This window comes from Episyrphus balteatus, chromosome 4 (genome assembly GCF_945859705.1).
Source record: "Episyrphus balteatus chromosome 4, idEpiBalt1.1, whole genome shotgun sequence".
NCBI lineage: Eukaryota > Metazoa > Arthropoda > Insecta > Diptera > Syrphidae > Episyrphus > Episyrphus balteatus.
Window position 1 is genome coordinate 1,250,730 of NC_079137.1, and position 24,807 is coordinate 1,275,536.

At 32.1% G+C, this 24,807-nt stretch overlaps 5 protein-coding genes across 8 annotated transcripts in view; 2 read left to right on the plus strand and 3 right to left on the minus strand.

Moving 5' to 3' along the window:
* Positions 1 to 1,126: 1,126 nt before the first annotated feature.
* On the minus strand, positions 1,127 to 1,955 carry LOC129917805 (DNA polymerase zeta subunit 2). The gene is made up of 3 exons (XM_055997983.1): positions 1,863 to 1,955; positions 1,330 to 1,799; positions 1,127 to 1,273 (listed from the first exon to the last, which is right to left on the minus strand). The coding sequence occupies exons 1-3, from the start codon at positions 1,873 to 1,875 to the stop codon at positions 1,160 to 1,162; spliced, it is 597 nt and encodes a 198-aa protein (XP_055853958.1). The 5' UTR covers positions 1,876 to 1,955; the 3' UTR covers positions 1,127 to 1,159.
* A 2,744-nt stretch (positions 1,956 to 4,699) lies between these two features.
* Positions 4,700 to 8,658, plus strand: LOC129917807 (peroxiredoxin-5, mitochondrial). The gene is made up of 3 exons (XM_055997985.1): positions 4,700 to 4,963; positions 5,196 to 5,330; positions 8,024 to 8,658. Exons 1-3 carry the CDS (start codon positions 4,853 to 4,855, stop codon positions 8,351 to 8,353), a joined length of 576 nt encoding a protein of 191 aa, XP_055853960.1. The 5' UTR covers positions 4,700 to 4,852; the 3' UTR covers positions 8,354 to 8,658.
* Positions 8,659 to 10,664: 2,006 nt separating this feature from the next.
* The window catches only part of LOC129917804 (uncharacterized), a 47,603-nt gene continuing 33,460 nt past the window's right edge, over positions 10,665 to 24,807 (plus strand). The window contains exons 1-4 of one of the 4 annotated variants that reach the window (XM_055997982.1): positions 10,665 to 10,872; positions 10,936 to 11,054; positions 11,121 to 11,556; positions 13,624 to 13,642. In XM_055997982.1, coding sequence (XP_055853957.1) covers positions 10,758 to 10,872; positions 10,936 to 11,054; positions 11,121 to 11,549 — 663 coding nt within the window. In that variant the 5' untranslated portion in view covers positions 10,665 to 10,757 and the 3' untranslated portion in view covers positions 11,550 to 11,556; positions 13,624 to 13,642. Of the gene's footprint in view, positions 10,873 to 10,935; positions 11,055 to 11,120; positions 11,557 to 11,630; positions 11,757 to 13,623; positions 13,643 to 24,807 lie in introns of those variants that run through there. The other 3 variants (XM_055997980.1, XM_055997981.1, XR_008772859.1) reach the window with 3 other exon arrangements.
* LOC129917808 (nuclear cap-binding protein subunit 2) lies at positions 14,657 to 15,614 on the minus strand. Its single transcript, XM_055997986.1, has 3 exons — positions 15,280 to 15,614; positions 14,999 to 15,216; positions 14,657 to 14,935 (listed from the first exon to the last, which is right to left on the minus strand). The coding sequence occupies exons 1-3, from the start codon at positions 15,328 to 15,330 to the stop codon at positions 14,737 to 14,739; spliced, it is 468 nt and encodes a 155-aa protein (XP_055853961.1). The 5' UTR covers positions 15,331 to 15,614; the 3' UTR covers positions 14,657 to 14,736.
* Positions 17,183 to 21,155, minus strand: LOC129917798 (probable cytochrome P450 313a4). The gene is made up of 8 exons (XM_055997970.1): positions 20,868 to 21,155; positions 18,915 to 19,112; positions 18,658 to 18,843; positions 18,526 to 18,595; positions 18,331 to 18,457; positions 18,090 to 18,275; positions 17,585 to 18,014; positions 17,183 to 17,514 (listed from the first exon to the last, which is right to left on the minus strand). The coding sequence occupies exons 1-8, from the start codon at positions 21,022 to 21,024 to the stop codon at positions 17,351 to 17,353; spliced, it is 1,518 nt and encodes a 505-aa protein (XP_055853945.1). The 5' UTR covers positions 21,025 to 21,155; the 3' UTR covers positions 17,183 to 17,350.

Sequence of the window (24,807 nt, forward strand, 5' to 3'; positions counted from 1 at the left end):
TCATTCTTTGTTGTGTTCGGGTTAATTTATTTTCACAAATTGCATCAAAAGAAACAAAATAAAAAAGAATAAGAATAAAAAAGATAAACTGTTCATCATGGGCGACAAGCGACGGCGAGCTGCCATCTGTCAAAAAAATTTTACACCATTGTATTTTTATTTTGCAATAGGGTTAGGGTATAGCAAAAGTGCAAGACCATTGTAAAATTTCAATCCATATATTTTGTTGTTGTAGTGTTGTAAGATTTTACACTTTTGCACTTCTGCAATGATACTAGACCACTTGCATCGGATCGTGAATACCCCTAATGTATTGTATTTAAATTCAGTAGGTAAGTAAAAACAAAAATACAAACAAACAAAATTTTTATGAAATTGTATGCAATTTTATGTATGAATAATTAAAAAAAACTATAGGGGTATTCACGATTCGATGCAAATGGTCTTGTATTGTTGTAAAAGTGCAAAAGTGTAACATTTTCTTAAAATAAAACAACCAAATATACAGACTACAATTTTTTTTACACTTTTACACTTTTGCTATACCCCAACCCTATTGCAAAAATAAAATACAATGGTGCAAAATTTGTCTATTGTAGTTGTAGTAGTAGAAAACAAAATTTTGCATTTTTACACTTTTTTGTTACACCGGATCGTGAATACCCCTTATGTGTTTTTTTGGCATTGCTATCCGTATCCGCAGTTGGAGTTTACATGCACTACAAAAGAGGGTTAAAATCGTTTTCTTAATCAATATGAAAATGAACGATAATGTATCGAAAAAAAGTATGAACAACCGAAAAAAAACCATTGCCGTCAACCCAAAATATTTTTCTCCGACCCAAATATCTAGTAGGCCAATTGTGCACACACCTAGCACTCCAACTGGACTAAACTATCGCTCCATAGAAAGTCTGTGGTATTAACAAAGTTATAATAGACCTTGAAGTTTGTAAATGTGCTCTTCAAAGCTTTTTGGAAAATTCTCAGGAATCGTGTACTTCAGTAAATTACTAAGGAAACTAAATAAAAGCGAAAAGAATTATCGATTTAGACGAGTTTTCGTATTTCTTAAGATTAAAAGAAAAATAGCAAACGGATTGTTACTTACTTTTTTAATTTAGAATTACATTAAAGTTAACAGCTTATATTAAATTTATTAAACGAAGGCATTTATCTTCAAACCGGTGGAATTAATTGTACATATAGGAAGTAATTTGACCTCCCGGAAACCACCATCACCGTCGTTTTCTGTTTGCAACCATGGGAAGTCCTGCAAGATAATACTTTGTCTTAAAATGTTGCTTTTTTTAAAAAGAAGTCACATACCTGAGATGCAGGACCACAACACGTCTCCATAAAAGCGCTTTGTGTTGTATGCAATTGAATTCTAAACCTAGCATCTTCAGGTAACTTTTCAAAAGATTTACACCTTTCTGATAGTGAATATAGAGCAGTTCTCAGTTGTTGTTCACATTCCAATAGATAAGGATCTTTGCCTCTTCTTGCAATGGCTAAAAGACAATCATCGGAAATATCAAAAGAATACTTTTCGTAGGTCCAGTCTTCATCACGGTATATTAGTAATTCAACTTTTTTCAATTTATTACTCTTTTTAAGCTGTCGTGCAGTGGTTAGGGCTTCCGTTATATAATTTGTTACATTTGGATAAATTGAAACAAATACTGGACAGTCGTATATTTTTCTTTTACGAAATATTTGTGGCGGGTAAACATCACGGACATAGAGGATGTGATTGATAAATACTTCTAGAGCTTCTATTATAAGATCTGTTGCAGCTTTAGAGATACAATACGAGAATTAAAGATATTTATATGAACTAGAATATTTTTTGTACTTACTATCTTCATTCATTTTTGTTTAAATTAAATAAATTTCAAAGAAAACATTTGTATTTTTATTTTAAAAGTTGTTATTGTTTGGATTTCTGATTTCTATTGAAATGTCAAATTCAAGACCTGTTTGATTAGTATTTTTAGTTGTAAGAGTTATGGTGGAAACAGATTGAGTCGGGGCTATTGGCAGCAAGTCCTACGTCGAATTTCTATAAAAAAAATGGGTCAATTTATTTGTAAAGCCTAGTACGCAGATCGCGCTAAAATTTATCTTTCATACAAATTTCCTCCAAAGATAAATTTTAGCGAGGATTTTTAGCCAGGTAGTACGCAGTTCACGCGCTAAATTCGAATTCTCATCTACTACTTTTGCAAAAAGTCTCCACTCAATTTAGCTCGCGAAATAATGCTCAGCGCATTTTTTCACAGATAAATTTTGACATTTTTGTGGTTGTTGTTGTTGCTGCAAGGAATAAGAGGCAAAAAAAACCTTGGAATATATAAAAGAAGAGGAATAAAACAAAATGAGAACGTAAAAAAGGTATTCTGCAGGTAAAAAAAATATGTAATGTAATATTGAATGTAAGCTGGTATAAGTAAATGAAACTGTGATTCAGCCGTTAATTTTAAATTTAAATTTATCTTGGCTTTTAGCTAACACGTGTAGAGATAAAAATTGTCGAGGTAAAATTTAGTTTAGCGCGATCTGCGTACTGGGCTTAAAGCCTAGTACGTAGATACCTAGCACTAAATAATTTTAGCTGACAAATTTTGTACTCGCTTTATTTGTCACCCGATAAATTTTTACAGGTATGAAATGTAAAGTTAAAAACGAATGTTGGATTTTTTAACAACTGAATATATGCACAACTCTGCTGAAATTCTTTGATAGATTTTAGCTCAGTTAATTTAATTAAGCTGGATCTGCGTGCTAGGCCGAAAATGATTTATTAAAAAAAAATTAGCTTCAACTTAATTCGTTCAACGCCTTGAGTTCTAATTGTTCCACTGACAGAAATGCACACGAAACAATTTTAATCGTGATCCTGATGAAAAGCAGGATCTCATGTAGTTGTTGTAATACGTGATAATTAATGATCTATATGGATCAAGTGGGATAATAAAAAACGATTAATATTTCAATAAGGATCACTTCCAACTGGAAAATATTCAATTTCATACTGTTTGAATAAAAAAAAGGTGCCGATGGTGTTTTCTGACACCGACGTTCAGGTGATAAATTTTAGTTTCACAGCATCTTATTAGATTCTTGTCACCAAAAAACGCTACTGTTTGCGGTCTTTTTGTTTTTACACAAAAAGGCAAACTATTCCTTAGGTATATCGCTAATATAGGTTACAAATTTTATAACACATATTTCACCTGCAAATTAAATGTGCAAATGAAAAATGATTCACCTTTGCGTGTGATTTGTGTAGTTGTTTTTGTATGAAAATCACTTCCCTGCAAACCAAACCTCAGTAGTTTAGGGGAAATTACAACCACCAACAAAGTCTATACTTTGTAGGTGTATGTGTTTCCTTATTTACCAAAATCTCTCCCCTCAAAATATTGTAGTTTTGTTTCTCCTGAAAAAAATAAACTCTTTGGTAAATGGGAGGAAAAGAGAGCGATGTATGCAATGCACAAAGTTTTGTCTCTTTTGTAATGGCGGCGCGCCATTGATTTGACTTTTCCTGCATTTTATATTTTCTAGTGAAACCTTGATAGCCGCAGCAACATATTCGTTAAGAAAAAAAAAAAATTTCTGTGCTCCATTTGATAGATAAATAGAACAATTTAACTTAAAAAATAAATAAAATCTTCTCAGTGTTATTTGTGAAAACTATTTTCTAAAAAAAAAAACAATCTACCGCACAAATTCTTCGGCACGCCACATAAATTCCACCACCATTTCCACCATCAAAATGCACAGCCTCAGCCTTGTGCATTTAGAAAAAAAAATGACACAAAAACAACCACCAATTGATTTGGAAAATAAAGGTATGCTGATTATAAAATTGATAAATTATAAAGTTATTGATTTTTCTGTCTTTTAGTGGCGATCAATTCCAGACATCATTGACTGAGTTTACAGCAGCTTCAGCCTTGAGCATTTAGAAAAAAAAAGTCAAAACAAGATACAAAAACTACCACCAAAGTGCAGACTGCAGAGTTTTTTTTTTTTTTTTCATTTTTCTCAACTGGTCAGGCCACAGTGGCGTGCCCAAGGATCTTTTTTTTATGTATTTTGTTTTCAAAAAAAAACTATTTTGTGTTTTTCCAATAAAATATTAAATAATAGTTGTTTAAAAGAATTGTTTGTTTGTTTTGAAGATTTTTTTATTTTCAGATGAAATTAAAATATGGATTTTAGCAGTATGGATATAAACCCATGAAAGTGCTCCAAATAAGTACTTTAAAAGTACAAGTTTCAGTGCTTTTTCTGTAGGTAAAAAAGTACTGCAAAATGTACATCAGAACCACTTCCAGAAGTGCTTCGCTGATGCACTTTTGAAGTACATTTGTCTGTACTATTAATGGAGGGGAAATTTATTTCATCTTGCATGCAAGAAAGAGATAGCTGCTTCACGTATTCTTATATACAGAAAGTATATAACTGAGTTTTTTCCCGGGCTCCTATATTTTTTCAGTGGAAAAGAAGTACTTCTTTTACGTACATATTTCACCGGTTTTTTCTGTAGTTCTGCGTTTGCTGGGTTTGGTCTATCAAATTCTTTTTTCATAGTTCCATTTAAAAAACCTGTTCCGAATCCCTTAAAACTTTCAAATCAAACACACCTCAAATCTGACATCTTCGTCCCTTGACAGCTCAATAATTTTTTCTGTGAGGTGATTTTTGTGATTTCGTTCGTGTGCGTTCGTTCTTGGTCGTTGTTAAAAAAATCTTCCCAACTACACACTCCACTCCACACAATTTTTTCCGACTTCTTCCAAACACCAAAAAAAGTAAAAAAAAATCCAGTTAAATTAATATGCAATCGCTTTTCTTGCGTTCAGTTACTTCAGTAATCGCAAGCAATTCTGTTCGGCTTCAATTAACACGCTCCATATCAAAAACTCTTGCTGCCATGGCCCCAATCAAGGTTTGTTCTTGCTCTTCAAATTTTTTAGTAGAATAAAATTTTCTATTTCAAATTCTATTATATAATTACACAACAAGAAAGTCAAATGCATTTAAAAATGGTGGTGCATTAAACACACATTCCGACACACACAATGTAGCAATGTTCTTGTTTTTTTCTTTTAATTGATTTGTTCATGACGCGGTTAAAATGTAATGTAAAATGATGTAATTGAATTGAGTTTTGCTTGCAGGTTGGCGATAAACTTCCTTCAGCTGATCTCTTTGAAGACTCACCGGCAAACAAAATCAACATTGCCGATTTGAGTGCAAACAAAAAAATTATAATTTTTGGTGTGCCTGGAGCATTTACGCCAGGTTGTTCAAAGGTAAGTTCAATGTGTATCTAGGAATCGTATGTTGAGTGCGTTTGTTTGGTCATAAAATGAAGGTCAAACTGCCGGTTCGGCTAACTTATTTACTTGATTTGTTAAGAAAAATAAAATGGCATTTGGTAGATTAACTTGGCAAACTTATCGAGTTCTACATCGTTGGTTCTAGAAAAATGATAATCTTATCTCAAAAGATGATGTTGACTTTCTTTGGTGACGAAGAGTTTATTAACCAAAGTTGCATTTGTTTTGTACGACTTTTTGTCAGGGGGATCATTCCGTAATTTTTAATTTAATTTTTTATCCGTGGGTAGGTGTTGAAATCTTCAAAAGATTCTATGAGAAACTTGAAAACGCGTGCTCATAGATATGTTGAACTCTTACCGCACTAAAACCACCTCCTGCTCCCGATTGCAACTAAGTTCAGATAGAACTTATCTAGAAATTTATCTTTCTCGAAGTTAAGTTACGTGTTGTAGGTACATTTCCGATGAAAGTTCCTGCTAATGATATTAAAAAATAGCTAAATAACATTTTTTAAATTAAATCATTTAATTAATGGTTAAAATTTTGTTATCAGAAAATATTTTATTGGAAATTAAACAAATAAAATCTCTTAAAACATTTAAATTTATATTATATTATATTATATATGTACCAAACCGGAAGGTTTAGTCCTTCGCAAATTTCGTACTAAGTGTGTCTCGTCGAGAATTTCTAGTATTATTCTATTAGAATATTCGTCTAACCGTTTTCTATGCTTTTGGGCAAAAGTTTTTATTTCTTTGCGAACCGTTAGGATTCCAAGATCCCTGTGAAGATCTTCGTTCCTTAAATACCACGGCGCATTTACAAATGATCTTAATAATTTATTTTGAAACGTTTTTATATTGAAATATGTATCGCGGGTACAACCCCAGAGTTGAAAACCATATGTCCAGACAGGCTTAAGTACCTGCTTGTAAACTAATAATTAGTTTTCGATACTAAGGACCATTTCACACATAGACGGCTCGGGTAGCCGGTTTTTCTTCATATGTTTTCAATTAATTCGTGTGAAGGCGCCCATAAGAACGTGTATCTAGCAACCGGCTATCTGGGCTATTTACCCGGTTCTCGGCTATGTGTGAAATGGACATAAGTCTAGAATGTTGTCCAAGCAACCAATACATTTCTCTCAATTTCATATTTAATTGATTAATTTTGAACATGCGGTTTCCATTTTAATTTCGCGTCGAGCGTCATCCCGAGATATTTTTTGCCACATTTGCAAATGGGACTTGAGTAGTATTAATAAAAACAGGTAGTCTATTTACTTTCTTAATATATGTAAAGTCCACGTGGACTGGCTTAAATTCGTTAAGCGCTATTCGCCATGTTTTTGTCTATTCATTGAAATTATTAAGAGCATTTTGCAATTAACTTGTCGATTTGTTGTGTTTTCTTTTTGAGGTATATCGCTTGTAAATAGAAGGTACAGAATGGGACCTAAAACACTACCTTCTGGTACCCCAAATAACTTGTAGAAATGTATTATTATTTTTTTTTTTTGAGTTTGCAATTTGATCGGTGATTGGAATAAATTCTTGAACACTTTTATAAAATCCAATATTGCACCCAAAAACCAATAGATTCTCAGAAAACGACACCCATTTAGCTATCGTTTATTTATTGACGATTATTGACTAAAAAAAAAAAAAAAAACAATTCCACCCGAGTAAGAGGCAACTACTAGGTCACCTAGACTAATATGACTTCTAAGGATATGAAAATTTTTATTTAACTTTTTAAACCTGGTACGCTGTTCGCGCTAAATTTTGGCCGAGATAAAATTCCCATACAAGTTATCGATAATTTGTATGGGATCCATTTTAGCTCAGATAAAATTTTTCGATATTTGTATGTGAGCTAAAATTCAGCTCGAGCTGCGTACCAGGCTTTAGGAAATATTAGTTCTGTTCACTGACACTGTGTTCTAGGCAGAAAAGTACAGCTTTTTTCTGTTCATTGATTTTTTTTTTATGCTGAACTGTTCTAGTTTGCTGTCCATTGAAAAATCTAGAACAGTTTAGAACAGGATTTTCTGTTCTTGCTTTTAAGTCAGATCAGGTTAGAACAGATTCGTGAGAGGTGTCAAAATCAAAGGTGTCATTTTTTGTTTTTGCTTTGATTTAATTTTGCGAATATTTCTCGGGTGTTCTTGGTTTTTATAACTAAAAACAATTTTTAATTATATTTTCTGCAGTAAAAACACAAAAAAATAGATAAAACTAACGAGAACCGATAAGCAAAAAATTCATATAATTTACAATTTGTCGTTTTTTTTTTATTTTGACAACTGACTTTTAAATGACTGTTCTAACTTGCTCTGACGTTTCTCACGAAACTGGCCTGTCCTGTTCTGATCTAGAAAAATCCGCGGTGAACACAACTATTGAATCAGTTATGATTTCAAATAGCTTTAAACATTCTCAAACTTTGAGACGATTTTTGATTATCATTTTAAAAATTACGAAATGACCACCCCTACAAAAAGTCCTACAAAACAAATGGAAATTTGGTTAATAAATTATTCTTCGTCACCAAAGAAAGTGAACATCATCCAGGCAAACCAACATTAAGACACCTGACTTTTCCACATTAATAATGCTTACATGTTTTTTGTTTTTCTTTTAAATTTTTAATTACAGACTCATTTGCCTGGTTACATTGAAAATGCTGATTCGATTAAATCCGGCCAGGGTGTGAGTGAAATTGTTTGCGTGTCAGTGAATGACCCATTTGTCATGTCTGCTTGGGGTAAGGAACATTCCGCTGGTGGAAAAGTTCGTATGTTGGCCGATCCAGCTGCAAATTTCGCAAAGGCATTGGACTTGACCATCGACTTGCCACCTCTAGGCGGAGTTCGAGCCAAACGTTTCTCAATGGTTGTTGAGAATGGACAAGTTAAGGAGTTGAATGTTGAGCCAGATGGTACTGGTTTAAGTTGTTCTTTGGCCAACAATATTGGAAAGAAGTAAATTTAGAAATAAATATTACATTGTAAAGCTAACTATCCCTCATTCCACATCGCCTCAGAGTGGAATTAAAAAGACATTTAAAATTTGATTATATTCCTACTTTAGTATTCTAGGGACCTGTTTTACAATATGTAATTTTGTATTCATTCATTTAGTTGGAAATTTATAAAATTACATATTGTTTTGAATAGAAACGAAATTACGTGCTTTATCCTTTAATTGAATATAATATTCCTTTGCACGCATTGCAGGTTTATTTTTTTTAAATTTTGTTTTAAATAAATAAATAATGCATATCGATTTTATCAATTTTTTGTTTTGTTGGAAAATAATTAAATACAAAATATATTGATAGTAATAAAAGACAAGGTGTTTTTTTTTTTCTCTTTTGAACCTGATATAATCAACTCTCGTTGAATTAAAAATGGAATGGATTCATCAAGATTATAATGCTTAATTCTGAATATAAGACCTGTGCGGTTTTATCACGGTTAAATCAAACACAGATGCAATCCAAATTATCAGTATCATTATGGAAAAACATCGGTATTCGGTATAGATGGAGCCCCCGAAGAATTCGAAATTGCAGGGAAGCGTCTTGAGTCCTCTGCTCTTTTTTACAGTTCTAATTACCTGTTGGAAGGCAAACTGACGGACCCAAATGTGCATAAGTTATTCTTTGCTGATGGAGCCACAATTAATGAAGATCCGAAATTACTACAACATACGCTTGACATATGAGTGGATGTTCTACAAGAAACTGTAGAAAAAGAAAAAGACAGAATACCTCATTTATTTATCCACAAAGGCTTATTCCTGAAATTTTATTAGAATGGAGTAGTACTTCCCAAGTGATAATAATGAGGCTACTTGTGGTGATATGAATTACCAATAAACCGTAGGGTAGGGAAAAAGGCTTCGTATTGGGGACTTTTAACGAGTCGATTTTTGCCGTGCGGCGAAGCTTTTCGACTCGTGTGAACGTAAGTCGCAGGCGACTAATGTGACAATCCCTACAGAAAAATTCTAGGCAAACGACATATAGTGCGGCTGAAATCGACTCGTGAAAAGTGGGCATATGAGTTACAAAACTTGATCGATGATGAAATTTGATCATTTCTTGTTTTTTTTTTTTATCTATAAATCAATTCGAGTGAAAAATATTATGAAATCCTTTGCACGATTGACAAATCAAGGTGGAAAGCCCAATCCTATTGGATTATTTTCCGCAGACGAAATATTCAGCTCTACTCTGAATGAAAACTCCTGGGGAATTGTGTTCAAGAGAAGGGCTCAAAATCGACAAATTCCCTAAATCAGCCCTATCGTGAGTTTCAATTGAACATTGTGAGTTCCGGGCGAAAAGTTTTTCACGTTCGAACATTTCCCTGTATTTAATTAGTTTAGCGCAAAATGTAAATTCCGGCGAAACTCATGATAGCTTTTGAAATTCCGGACGAACAAAAATATTTCGGCCGGAAAACATTCCACGTGAAACTCACGATAGGGCTGAATATCAATTCTTTTACGTTAAAAGAGCAAAAAGCGGAAATCATTCATTTTTTTGATTGAGATCCCTCTCAAGAACACATCTGCCCAGGAGTTTTCATTTTAAATTAAGAAAGCCCTTTAAAGTCAAATTATCTCATTTCTTTTGACATTTGGAGTTATACTTTAACCTATCAAGTGAATTTCTTTGAGTGAGGGACACAAACGTTTTATTTCTATTTGACTTTTTTATCACACATCTCTTTTTATCCTTGTTTATTTAGTTCTCTCGTAAAAAGAACTAATTTGTGACTAATTCACAATAAAGTATTTATTAGAGACATTAGGTACTTCATTTTATAGCTCACTTCATGTGAATGAAATCGATTTTATCCAATTTGAAATTTTTATTGAGTATCTCATTTCGAAGCTCAATTGGCAAATTGCATCGAAATCATCTCATTTGCCCAAGTCAAAACTAATCCTCTTAGTCACAGCTCATTTTGACATTCCAGTAATTAAAAAAAAAATAACAACGTGGTAAATTATTTTCCATTTCATTTTTCTCTTTTTTGTACTTATTACTTTTGAAAAGAGTCAGGTACCTTGAACCATCATGAAAAAGTAACCAATTTCTTCAATTCTTTCTAAAAATTAAAACAAAAAAAACAATGTGCTGCATTTTTGCACCTAGTCTATATTTTTTGGTTGAATGCATTCATTTCAATAATTTGTGTGTTCGAACTGTACATGTCATTGTACAAATGCTAATGCAGTTTGGTTCGTGTACTCGCTAGAATATTCATTTGTTTTTCTAGGAAGAATCTCATTGCCGGCTTAAGCTCTAGCCTCCAAGAAGTAAAATAATAATAATTCAAATATAAAGAATAACAAAATCTCATTCAAAACCAACACAATGAAGTATAGTCATTTGTCACTTTTGGTTGTTTTCTTATTTACTGCAACATCCAACACTTTGGCTGACAAAAAAGATGGGAATCCCAGCAAAGCTCCATTAACACCAAAAGTTTGTAAGTTATCCCAACACCATCTAATAAGCCACTCTTCCTAATCCAATCAAATTCAAATTCCAGATATAAAACTCTTGCAAAATCGCCGCAAAGACCACTCACTTTTGATTCAAAGAATGCTCCAAAATGACTACAGTAAAAATTACAAAATGATCTCGTTGGCTTTGGATAAAATATTTCAAGTAAAATTATAAATTCTTTTTCAATCAATTGAATGTAATCTAGAAGAAATAGAATAATAATTCCAGGTTATAAAACAAAGCAATCAAACTTTGAATGAGGAAAGTTATTCCCCAATTGCTGACGGTTTTCCTGTTGAACAACAAATCCAAGAAGCCGTCACTTTGCTGATAGAAGACACATGTCTTGCGGCAGACATTATTTTGCATTTTCCCGAAATGTCTCAAAAGATTCTTAAAAAAGTCCCACAATGGAAAGAATCTATAAATTGGTGTCTTGATTTTGTGATGCATTTTCCACACATTATTGACGAACAAATAGTCGAGTTGATTGACCTTGTTGGTCAAGAAATCAATGAGGACACAAGAAGAACCGATTTTATTAATCCTTATTACAAAAAAGTCGATACGGAAGAGGAGATTCCCACAAAGAAGACAAAGCGAGAAAAGAAAAAGGTCAAAAAAGGTCCACAACTCACATCAAGATCAGACCTTTAAAACAAAGGTAAGATAAAGAATCCCAAAAAATCAAAATGCACGACGTACTTGCTCTTGCAGTTCAAAGCACTTTTATATTAGTTTACTTGTAGATTAAAAGAACTGCCTTTACATACATAAATTTATAAGAAATTTGGTTGATGTAGGGGAAGAGCGGACATGGAGACCAAATTTTGTTAAATAAAACATTATTTTTGTTATTTGTCTTTTAAGAGAAAAAATGCAGTTTTATTGCAAATGTTTTGAATATTAAGTATGCAAAGTTTAATCAAAATCGTTAAAGCCATTTTCGAGAAAATTGCAATAACAGCCATGTCCTTTGGGAGATGGCAAAGTACTACTAGTAGTTTACTAGCGATTTTCAATGGAACGCACTTTTTACGAATTCAATACAAACGTATCTACTCGGGAAGAGGAGCATGAGTAGATGATTAGATGATAGAACTAGATTAACCAAAACATATACTATTATGTCGTTTTCTATTGACGAATCTCAGAATGAGATTTGTGAATTTGACAGCTGAAAGGGGGGGTGAAGAGGGGAAATAGTGGACAAATCTCAGATTTCATGATCTATTTGCGTCCTGAGATTCAAAAAAATGACAAAAAAATGAATCTGAGATTCAAGAATCTGATTCTGGATTTTTATCAAGATTCACGCATACAAACACACGCACTTTCACACACACTCCTCTGTTTGACATTTGTCTTAACATTTGTTGTTGTTTTATTTTTTTTATACGCACAGATTTCGCACACAATTACAAAACTAGATTTCATATTCTATTTGCAGTGGAAAATCTGAGAATTTTACACAAAAATCTCAAAAGTCAATAGAAAACGACATTAGTAGACTACCACCTCCAATAGAACAAGGCTAACATTAACGATTTGGGGGAAGAGCCGTGATTAGTGTTTTCAGAAAATGGAAACACCATCAGCTCTATCATGACGTGAGTTTCCCTTGAACAAGATCCCACCCGGAAAAATTTAATTTCACTATTTCCTTGAAATCTCTGGGTATTTTCAATTTTTTTTTTTTCAAGTAATATGCGTGGTAGTCGACAGCTCTCCTCTCACTTAAATTTTGGTGCCGAAAAAGAAACAAGTTTAGCCGAAAATGTAGGGCTGCATATTTCCATTATACGTATTTTTTGAGAAAAAGGAATAAGGCAGTTTGATAAGAATAGCTTAGATCATTATTAAAATCAAGTTTAATCGAAATCGTTAGAGCCGTTTTTCGAAAAAATTGCAATAACTCCAAAATTTTGTATGGGAGGTACACTTTTTGAGTGAGATATTAAAAAACAAACCGACTTTGGAAATTACAAAATAATCTGTAACAAATTTCAAGAAAATCGGTCCAACTGATTAGGCTGCAGCTTCATGTACAGATGGACGCATTGACGCAAAGACCGACGAACGTCATGACGAAATCCACTTTTTTGAACTTTTCCATAATCGTAATATTAGCTTTGATTAAAACCACGAAGGGTAAAGATGCCTAATTCCTGCCGTCTCCAGTAGCCGACCACCTTTGAGAAAACTCGTTATAACTAGTGATTGCGTACGATTTATTCCAAATTTCTGCTCTATGCTGTTTTTTTTTAAATGTCTCTCCTAAGGTACAACATTCTTATTATTCTTGTTAGTCAGTCTTCTTCGAAAAAATAACTTTTTGTACCGTGATCCAATCGGGTAAGGCTTTTTTTATAATTTAACTGCCGAAACCTACTATCGTAAATAGTGTTTTGTGTAAACAAATTCCGAGTTAATGCTTTGAAAAGTTGTTTTTCTTATTAAATCTATATTATTCTTCAATTGAAATAGGTTTTAAATAGGAAAAAGATGTAAATTTTGTTAATTTTGAGGGGGCTGGAGATAGAATACAAAAAAAGCTTTGAAATTCAAGGGTTTCCTGTATTCGGCCCCCTTTTATTGATAAAAGTTTAAAAAATGGATTAAAATACATACATTTTTGAATAATTTGATGTTTTTTTTTATTAATATTTAAAATTGTGCCTGAGTTCATAAAAAGTAAAAATTTAAATAAAAAACATTCAATTTATTTAAGCTTGACCTAATGAAGTTAGTGGCCGGAGATGCGACACTAAATGGCCGAAAATAGGAAACAAAGGCCGGATCTAGGAAAATTGGACTTTTTTTTTACAAAAACTTAGATAAACTATTTTTGGGAATAATTATTAACTTTTTTTTTTATTTTCCCCGAAAAAAAAAATAAATAAAGTACATTTTACTTCAAGAATTATTCGAAAATGTTGATATTTGACGTTTCTGTTCTTTATTTTATGAGAAAAAAATTCTTAAGGGGCCGGCTGCTATAGGTCGTTTCAAATCAAAAGTCCTGACTCAGAGTTTATTTTCTCCCTTCCAATAAAATTGAGAACAAATAAACAAAAAACTCAATTTTATTGGCTCATTGCGACAAATCAACTCAAAAATAACAACAAATCATGCTTGTTTGAATGAAAGAAATGCTAGAGAAAAAATAAACAAACGAAAATTCTGAATTTGTTTATTAATGATTTCTATGGTGACGACTCGAAAATAATTGAAAAATAAAAATAAAATATTTACTGCCCAATTAAACAAATGAAAAGATGTGAATAGGATTTTAAGTTATGAATTGCTATCATATAAACTGGATATTTCTGGTCCATCTTCACCTAGTCCTATAACAATATCTTCGGCAAAGTTACCCCAACTACCTTCAAATGATAAATAATTAAATAATTGTATGTTTTTTTTTGTATTGTCCGCGGAAATGGAGTGATGCAAGTCTGGGAGACTTGCCTCCGCTTTCTGAGGCTAACCCAGTGAATCTCACAGACGGATCAATTAATTAAAATAGGGATATCAAGAACTGTTCTTCATTATTTTATCGTAGTTTTAGAAAAAGTTCAGCTGCCTCATAAATGCTTCCTTCCAGTAAGCGAATGAGTTTTTTTTATTTTTGCTCAATTTTCCATGGGACTTTTGATTTGAAACGACCTATAGCAACTCTATTCAATTTTTTGTTTTGACACGAAACCAATACTTGCCCTATCTATAGAGCAAGTCAAAACAAATACAACAAAAAAAAACAATTTAATTTGTAAAAATATATATTTAAATCTATTTTCGAAATTCTTAAACAAATAGTTGGATTAGGAGTAAGACAATTGGTTCATCGGTTGTCTGTGTTGGGGGCGATTTTCTGTTGCAGCAACTTGCCATAGCCACCTCGTCCCGCATCGTAATCTGTCCGATATTCGTCACGAACTTGACCTCCGGTCTTGCCTCGACCATATTGTCGACCTTCGATGAATCCAGCGTCCCAATCTACACGAATTAAACGATCATCGAGTCTAGTTCCATTGACATATCTAAAATCACACCAAATTCCATGAGTTTCTTTTTCTGACAAAATCAATTCACCTCCTCTTTACCTCATGGCATACTCTGCTTCTACCCTCGTGTAGTATTCTACAAAACAGAATCCACAAGGTGTCTTTTTGTATTTGTCCAGTCCCATAACAATGCGGCGGACATCGCCGCAACGTCCGAATAATTCATGGATTTGTTCTTCGGTTGTGTAGAATGACAGATTGCCGACGTAGAGTGTGGTTGAATCTTTGAGGGAACGCTCTTGGTCATTACGAGAACCCTGTTGGGAAGAATGTGTAACATACGGCGTCGGTCTTTTTATAAATGTTTGAGACAAACTAACCTTAAAGTGTTGATCACGATATGAGCTGAGTTCTATAGATGCTGCTGACATGTTTTCCTTTAATTTTTGGATAAAATATTGTTCTTGGGATTTGTCTGCCACTTTGGCTTTTTTTTTATATTACTTTGCGTTTGCGGTCGATTTCTATTTTGGGTTTTATTTTTGAAAGAAAAATGAATTATACATTATAAAGTTTTCATATAAAAAGATTCTTTATTTTATTATGAAAATTATTTTATTGAATTTAACAATGAATGGATAAGGAAAATTTGTTTAAAAATTAAATTTTTCCTTTTCTAATCGGCAGAAGCGTTTGGTTTATATCTTCTCAAAGAGGCAGTAATCTTTTTTATATGAAAAATAGGTGACAGCAAACGTTTTTTTGACATTTTAGTGTTAAGTTGGTTGTGGTTGGAATATTGTTGTTGGTGTGTTTTTTTTTTGTGATTGATTCACAATGAAATTTGTAACGTAACGTAATGATAATTTTTGATATCCTCTTCTTTTGGAAAATCTTTCGTGTAAACGTTAAATACCTTGTTTCGACAAAAACCATGAGATAGTTTCGAAACATGGTATAAAAAGACAAGGTATGATCATTAGAGCCGCCATCTTAGAAAATGGGGTAATAAGGTTTTGACGTTTGGCATTTGGCAAAGTCAAAAGCAACAACAATTTCCAAGACAAATTTGTTTACAACAACAATTTCAATGGGCTGGGCTGTCAAAACCTTAAGTAGCCATAAGTTTTGACAGTTCTCGATACTGAGTTTTTTCTAATGATCATACCTTCTCTTTTTATACCATGGTTTCGAAAATTACCCAAAAAGTGTTTAAATTGGATGCAAATTATCTCATTTCGTTTCATAGCAACTTGGCATCTATTCACAATAGGGAGTTCACATTTAGCCCTAATGACACTTGGAGTCACAGCACCTGGCGGATAGCACTGTCAAAACCTTAAGTAGCCATAAGTTTTGACAGTTCTCGATACTGAGTTTTTTCTAATGATCATACCTTCTCTTTTTATACCATGGTTTCGAAAATTACCCAAAAAGTGTTTAAATTGGATGCAAATTATCTCATTTCGTTTCATAGCAACTTGGCATCTATTCACAATAGGGAGTTCACATTTAGCCCTAATGACACTTGGAGTCACAGCACCTGGCGGATAGCACTCGAAACCTCAAAGTGATATAGATTATTTTATTTGAAATTAAATATACAAAGTTTCCATAGGAAAAGAACAAAAAAGGTCACGAAAAACATTTATTTTACGAACTATTTTTTTATGAACGGGTATGAATATTATAATTGTAAAATTATATTTATTATGCGTTCCTGGGATAATGTGTTCCCTTTTCGCTTTGTCATCATTTTTAACAAAGAAGGGTCAACATTAAAACGGGAAAGAAACGATATTCTGGGAATTCTTCGATTGGGAGCCCCTCTCCCCAACACATTTAGCTGGGAGTTTTTATTCAGAATAGGACTGATTGACTAAATTACCGAACGAGTTTTTGCGTTCACACTCAACAGGTAATTTTCATCAAAACTCATTTTTAAGCTAATTTTCAAATGTTTCGTGTGCCTTGTCTGCTGGACGACCATTATGTTCAATTGACAAAAATGTCGTCCGACCTATAAGATGTCAAATTTTTTCACAGACGTTAATGTGAAAACTGTGCAATGTGCATAATTCACCCTCTATTTATTAGGTATTAGGGTAATTTTTCTTGACTAACTTTCCAATCAACTTTTTTTTTGAAAGCTTACCAATCAGAGACCCAAAACTTGACAAACTTTTTATATACTTGAGTTTTTGAACCTGCCCAATTCTTTCAGCTTCAGTGGAAATGAAATAGAATTCAGGATACAAAAATTGTTGCATAATGTTTTTTTTTATTCCGAGACATGTGCAAGATGTCAAAGCTTACTTTGACATTTTTCTATTTCAGGCTTAAAACTAAATACATATATCACAAATATTTTAAAAACATATTTAAATATACAAAAAATTATAATAATGTTATTTTTGACTTAGAACTGTTATCGCTGATGAGAGATATTATTCACTGCTCACGTAAATGCACTTCTAACAAAGGATATTTTCTAAGTTTGATTGTAATGTCTTCAACAAATTGTAAATCTCGAAAATCAAATTGCGTTGTGAAACGGTATTTTTGTAGAAGTTTTGATAAAATAATTTTTGATGAAATAAGAGCATATCTCCAACCTGTAAAATTATTGAATACAGTTAAAAACAAATTAATACTGTTTTTGAAAGTTCTAATATGAGTCCTTACCAATGCAATTTCTCAAGCCTTTGGTAAACGGAATAAATGTATACGGATGTTTACCCGCCATATTTGCTGGGAGGAAATTATCAGGATTGAATGTTGTTGATTCCGGACCCCAATACTCTGGATCACGATGCATATTGAATATATCGATAGCAACTTGTAAGCCTTTTGGTAATACAATACCATTCGGTAGTGTTACATCGCGCATTGTTTCTCTGGCAATAACCGGAACTGGTGCCATCACACGCATAGTTTCGTTAAGAACCATATCCAAATAGGTCATTTGTTGGGTATCTTCATATGTCAAATCTGTGTCAGAACCTTTGGCTTGAAATATCGATTGAGCTTCATCATAAACTTTGTCTTGATATTTTGGGAACATTGAAAGCAGCATTAAAGTGTAGCCAACTGTATTTGATGTTGTTTCAAAGGCCTAAAGTAAAAAAGGGTCATTCACAATTGAAAACTTACAACAAACTCATAGGATTGTTATAGAAGCTTAACTTACTCCAAAAACTATAACATTCGATTCATCTTCAACTTCTTTCCATGTAAAATCTCCCGTTTTGACCAAATCAATAGCCCGATCGATAAAAATATTGGGATTTTTTCTAATATCAACATCTGTTTCGGAGCTTGACTGATAATCTTTGTTTGATTCTGCTTCATTTTGCGCCAATTTTTCACTGATTAACTGAAAGTACAAGGTTTTAGCACATGATGTCCCAGTTAAAATACTTTGTATTTACATTTTGAATAAAACTACGTAAGTTATTCTTCGACTTCAAGTATAAAGGATAGTGACTTGTCATTTTCAGGAATAACTTATTTCTCAACCATGGTGAGAATAACATACTTGTCATTGTTTCTAAAATGCTAAAATAAAAGAGTTTTGTTGTTAGTTTTTAAAAATGATAATACAAAAATGTTTAAAATTTGTAAACCTTTGAAAACAAGGAAGTAAGTCGTCGTTGTGATCTTTGACATTTGCCATTTGTCGACCCATTGTAGTTTCTGTATAAAAGAGTCAAGTAAATATTAACACAAAAACTAAAAACGACTTAAATCAAACTTACGTGCTGCTACATTTAAAGTACACTTTTGTATAATCGTTGATATATCCACTTCTCCAGCGCCAACAACTTCATTTAAATCAATATTTAAATTATCAGCTTCTCGATTAAATATTGGCAAAAAACTTAAAAGAACTTTGTGACTGAATGCTGGATTAAGTAGTTTTCTATGATGATTCCATACAGGATCTTTATGAAAAACAAATTTTATCGATAATTTTTATTTTTATAGAATTTTATAGGTAATATTAATTTTTTACGTTTCAAACTAAATAGTCCTCTTCCTGTTCCATCATCTAATGCATCATAAATAAAAGCTTTGTTTATACAATCGGGTGATGTTAGAATTGTTTCAGCTAGTTCTGGTTCGGCAACAACTAAAAATGGAAATGGTCCCAGCCAGGAGAGAAATTTTCGGCCGTATATTCTTTCCATTTTTAAAAATATCGGTAGAATTTCTATAGATAAAAAAGATAAAAATATTAAAATACTTATGAATGAGGTTAAAATTCTTCTAACACTCGGTTTTGTAAGGAACTTTAAAGTTTTACCATTTATCCTCAACTTGTACTCATTTGAGTTTTGAATTATTGTGGAAGCAAAACCACTTAACTTTAAGATTACTTTAAGTAATATATAAAAATAAAGATTTTCAGCAGTAAGATATGAAAAAGGCCATGTGTTGAGACAAAACATTACAGTTAATGCCTCCCTAACAAAAACGGGCTTACCAAAAAAATATTTCAAGTAGCAGATAACATATATTTTTTCAACTGTGTTGTGTGTGCTTTCCAGTTCAGATTTTTACTAACTACTTAGATATTTGAAACTCTTAACTGCCTCTACTTTAAAAACAAGTAGATGAACAGATAAAATTTTTGGAAAAAAATTTAATCTATGGGGAGACATATGCAAATGTTCTTACATTCTGCAAAGTGAAATTAAATGTTGCTTCTTAGTTTTGTCAGCTGCAAATCATTAGCTTTGTTTTTCGCTTATTAATAGCTCATGCTTTGAAAACCATTGTATTAAAATTTGCACGACTTTTTTTTAGTTTACTAAGGACTCAAATAAATTACTGATTACGTAAGTAAAAGTCAGATCATCGGCAAAAGTTGTAACATAGCTACTAAAATGTTGCTAGAATATGGAATTCACAAATTAGAAACAAAACCGGGCCTAACACAGAACCTTGCGGCACACCAATTATGTTATGCATGACCTCGCTAAAATTTTTTCCATGTTTAACTTTTTGAGTTCTTTCGCTTAAATAGGAAGCAAACCAATTTATGGATTTCATCTCTAAACCCAGCTTTATAAAGTTTGTTCAATTGCTTGTTAACATTTTAAAATTTCATGTGACCAAAAAGGTTAAATATTATTGCAATGAAAACCCTCCAAAGCCAGATCTGAAAACATATCACAACTATCAACAATTACTGTGCTGAGAGCATATGGTTGTGTTTCAACGGTTAAAAATAGAAACAAAATTTCAACAGGGTTTGAAACTACATAGTATTTGATTTTACACTTTAAGTTCCACTAACTAAGTAAATTGTGTATTGCTGATGATTAGTCGAATTGTGCTCAAAATGCATTCAAATTAATACTATTAATTATTGCAATCTTTGCAGTGTAAATACTTTTTTTGTATTGGATATTACGCGATCACAAGCTAAAGAGTTCGTTAATTTACTACTTATGCTTGAGCTAAGTAATAAATAAATAAATGAGGGAAAATAGAATTCGAACATAATATAATACAATTAACTTTTGCTACATTTCACAGTACAATTTAATTCTTCTTATTCCTTTTTTATTTGTAATGATCTTGATGAAAGGGTTCTTCGCCGGCGGCAAGCCTCCCGGTTATGTATTATTCCATTTCTGAGGTCAACTGAATGCTAGTGTTTTTGCATTTGCTTGGTAAAAAATCTTTTCGTAGCTTTGCAAAAATAAAAAATTGATGTAAAAACAACTTTTATTGATAAAGTAACACCGATCTTTTTCAGTGAAATAAAAATTAAATTTAGCCCATTATCTGTTTCATCCCACTTCTTATTTTTCACTCTTCACGAACACAAGAACATAGTTAATAAAGTCCTTATATTTTTAAAGTTTCCACAATTTCGGTTGAAAATTTAAACATTCATTCAAACTGCGCACTAGATAAACTTTAGTTCCTTGTAAAAAAATAAACTCTTATCACACACCTTCCCGTTTTGTTAATTTGTGTGCCATTCCAACAATTGGATATCCTGCTGGTCCTGGCATTTGATAGAAAAGATAATAAAACCTTCTCCTTGACCAAAGAAAGTAAAACAACAACACGATAAATCCTCCGAACAAAGCATTAAAAATCATCGACATGATTTTAAAATTGAATTTTCAAATTTTTTCTTAACCGATATTAAAAAATTGTCCGCCAATATGTTAACCGTCCAAGCTGTCACTATTGTCTAACTACTGAAAAGTTGGGCCTTTTGTTGGAATGATTTTTATGCCAAAATATCACATTAACGTGTGTGCATGACACAATGTATTAAGTGCTTATTATCGTGATTATATTCTGACAAGGGACGTGCGCGAAACATTTTGATGATTTTATTCAAACTAATGCGTCAACTGACAAACCAAAATCAACCAACGAAACATCCAAACGAATGGAGTTACATACATTTTTAATGTGACATAAAATTTATTAGATAGAAAATACAAAAAATGACAAAAAAATAGATCTACCGAATGAAATTGTTAACAGTGGAGGAGTGATAGCTATGTAATTATCTTGAATTCATGTATGTAGATCTACCTTGATGTTTGTAAGTAGATCTAGAATATTTTTGCATTTTAATTTTAAAATGTCTACGTTATGATTTGCAAAAAAAATTAAATAATAAAAAATTAGGGTATTTCTGACACAAACCAAGAGTCTCTGACTCTAACCTAAAAATAATTTTGTTTGTTGATGAAGAAAAAAAATTAAAATTTGAAATTAAAAATCCTCAAAGCAAATCCTCCATTTAAAAAAGCCAGCTATACAGAATTTAATTTTTAAATTGCGCTTATATAAAAGTCTTGAACTACAAAAGTCGTGCATTGGACACATTAAAAATTTTACAAATTAACTTACTAACTTGTTTGTAATGGCTTTTGCTTGAATTTGCCCACCGGCAAAAAAAGAAAAACAAAAATTGCTGTTTAGTTTGCGTGCAACGTGTATAAGAAGCATGTACAATGGAATTAGACGACGTAACTTCTATACAAAAGATCCAAAAACTTGTTAAGTTTTAATTTTAATACCGCAAAAAACTTAACTAGATACAGGTTTTGAAAGTTAAATACATACTGGGCAGTTTCTGAGAAACCACTTAGGTATAAGTACCTTTTTCTTCTTGTCTTTGTACCAGGGCTGTTTAAAGGATCTTAGTTTTAAGAAGGTTTTTAAATTTTATTTGTTAAACGAAAATTTAACTTTTAACAAAACTAGGATTTCTTTACAGTAAATTAATCTTTTTTCCACTCGGGCGTATACTTACTTTTTTCGCTTTTGTTATCTTCTTCTTCTTCCTCTAATTCAATGCTGTTATGATCTCCATGTCGAGGGGATTATAACTCTCCCACTTATCTGTTTTACACTAATGAACCGCCTGCAGGTTGACCTTAGAAAGCGGTGACAAGCCTATCGGTTTTGTTTTGTTCGATTTCTGAGGCCAACTAAATGCCGGTCTTTATGCATTTGCTTGTACCGGGGAGAACGGTGTATGATATTGCGTTTTTGACGGGGTTCTCAGGGTTTGAACGTGGCAATAGCAAGTAAGTTGGCGGTGTTCTATTTTTTGAGAGATGGTATTTAACATAGGCTCCTTCGGATCGTCGTATTTCTAATTCGGTCAAGCTTTTTTTTATCTCCTACTGTCTTACCGAACATTTTTGGGTTTATGACGTTTTTTCCAAGACGAAACCCCCAAACTTAAATCTTCAGCAGCAAAAATCTACAAGCCAAAATCTCAAAAAAAAAAATAATGTTCAAGTCACGCGATTTAATCGCATGATTCACTACTTGAACATATTTGTTTTGGACATAATAATTTGCTTTTTTATGGGATATGGTAGCCTAATTCATTTCTAATTAGCTTTTTTCGTCTTTTATTTGATCTTCATACAATAATCCTATCCACAGTAACTATTGTTATGAAACACGACAGACACTTCCATTTATTAACACCTACTTTTTACAAACTCCAAGTGCATTCATAATTTGTTCTTTAAAAACACAATTCTTATCATGTCATAACGGTAAAAGAATGTCATGCCCATGCCGCAAGAGCAAAGGTGTCAGTAGACGAAACTGGAAATTGAGGATTTGGAGGTTTCGTGGAGATTTTGGCAAAAAAAATGTTTCTTTGGAGATTTTATCCGTGGAGATTTTGTCTTGGAGATATTGGCAAGTTGGATTATAATTTTTGGAGATTTTGTCTCATGGTGATATTTTTTTTTTGGGATTTCGAACGACTCCCAACATTTTCATCTCAGCTGCCTTTATTTACTCTCATACTTTCTGTACATTATCCAACATTGTGAAGCGATTTAGGCATAAGTAGGATTTGTTCAATTTTTTCATGCGTTTCTGGACTCACCCTCTTATGTTTAAGAATGATTTTAAATTTTTTTTAAGCGACAGGTATTCCACTCAAAAGAACAAGGATTTCTTTATAGTAAATTAACATTTTGTCACTCGGGCGTATACTCGCTTTTTTTATTACTTTTTTTGTCTACATCAAATATTCTTTTAGTTTTCTTTTCTGTCTACAATAACGTAACATATTTCTACCAATTTCGTCATAATACGAAAGTGTTATTGTTTATGAGACATACATTAAAGAAAATTAATATTCTCCAAACCGCGCATTGCCATCGATTAGTTGTAGTTCGAAGAATATTTTTCTTCAAACATAAAGAGACGTGGTTTCGTAGAAAAATTCTATCATATTTTGACTTGCATACGTAAGTGTATACCGATTCATAAAAAATCAAACAACAATAAAACATTTAATAATTTGACAATAAAAATTCAAGTAGTCATCTACAAAATGCGGCTCGGTGATGGAGGTAGTTTATAATCTTTAACTTCGGGGAAGCTCCATAGGAGTCTTTTGTTTGTTTTTTTTTTCAAACTTTGACGTTGGTTTAAGGTTATAGGGGATTTTTTTCCGGTGGTAGATAAATAACTTACTTGCTTTGGCAAAGTCTGACTTTGGAATAACTTGCAATTAAATTTAGGAAGATCTCTCAATAAAGTCATGTAAGATATTTCAATAATTTTTTTTTACACTTGTGTACATGGTACGTTGTACGTATGAGTGTCATACGTGATTTAAAGTTTATTTAACATTATTGCCGATGAGTATTATAGTGGTTAGTAGTGAGGCATATAGTACAGAGTCATAATGAGTTTATTGTGCCCGATTTTGTAATGTCAACAATAGAAATAAAAATATTTGGTTTTATGAGTGAAACTTTTGTAATAATTGCTAAATTATTCAATGTTTTTGCGTGCAAAAGATCGAAAAAGTTTGATGTACTAAAGATTACTATTTTATTCTCTTTTTGAATTTGCAACTTTTGTTTTATTTGATGCTAAAAAAGTTAATTTGTATTTTGCAAAACTTTACAAATCAAGGTTTCAATATTTTCAAGTTTTAAACAAAGATAAATTTATAAAGTCTATTATACACGTCAAGTTGAAATTGAATTGGGATATCCGCAGGTTTTTCTTCATTAATTTAAAGAATCAGTTTGAAAATATATTTAGGTACGACATTTGACTTATTTGAGATGTGACTTAAAAAGAACTTAAGCTTCCCTACTTAAATTAAAATAAACCGCTCATAACAATTAGCAAATATTTTTGACTTGAAACGACTGATAGATTAAGTAAAATAATCTACTTCAACGAATATTCACAATTTTTTCGGCAATTGCTTTTTTTCGAAAATCTCAAAAAAAAAAAATTTTAATTTTTGTAGTTCCGAGACTTTGTTAAATGAAAACATTTTTTTTTTTAATTTTTTGAGAAAAACTAAGAATGTATGTAGTTTTATTATAATTGCTTTAAATATTACGTATGCAAAGTTTAATCAAAATCGTAAG

Coding starts and splice junctions, on each gene's coding strand:
- LOC129917805 (XM_055997983.1), bottom strand. Junction 1,274..1,329: donor GTTGTGGTCCTGCATCTCAG/GTATGTGACTTC, acceptor ATTATCTTGCAG/GACTTCCCATGGTTGCAAAC.
- LOC129917807 (XM_055997985.1), top strand. CDS start 4,853: ATGCAATCGCTTTTCTTGCGTTCAGTTACTTCAGTAATCGCAAGCAAT. Junction 4,964..5,195: donor CTGCCATGGCCCCAATCAAG/GTTTGTTCTTGC, acceptor TTTTGCTTGCAG/GTTGGCGATAAACTTCCTTC. Junction 5,331..8,023: donor TTACGCCAGGTTGTTCAAAG/GTAAGTTCAATG, acceptor TTTTAATTACAG/ACTCATTTGCCTGGTTACAT.
- LOC129917808 (XM_055997986.1), bottom strand. CDS start 15,330: ATGTCAGCAGCATCTATAGAACTCAGCTCATATCGTGATCAACACTTT. Junction 15,217..15,279: donor ATCGTGATCAACACTTTAAG/GTTAGTTTGTCT, acceptor TCTTCCCAACAG/GGTTCTCGTAATGACCAAGA. Junction 14,936..14,998: donor GAAGCAGAGTATGCCATGAG/GTAAAGAGGAGG, acceptor GTGTGATTTTAG/ATATGTCAATGGAACTAGAC.
- LOC129917798 (XM_055997970.1), bottom strand. CDS start 21,024: ATGTCGATGATTTTTAATGCTTTGTTCGGAGGATTTATCGTGTTGTTG. Junction 18,458..18,525: donor TTACTTCCTTGTTTTCAAAG/GTTTACAAATTT, acceptor CTTTTATTTTAG/CATTTTAGAAACAATGACAA. Junction 18,015..18,089: donor CGAATGTTATAGTTTTTGGA/GTAAGTTAAGCT, acceptor TTTTTACTTTAG/GCCTTTGAAACAACATCAAA.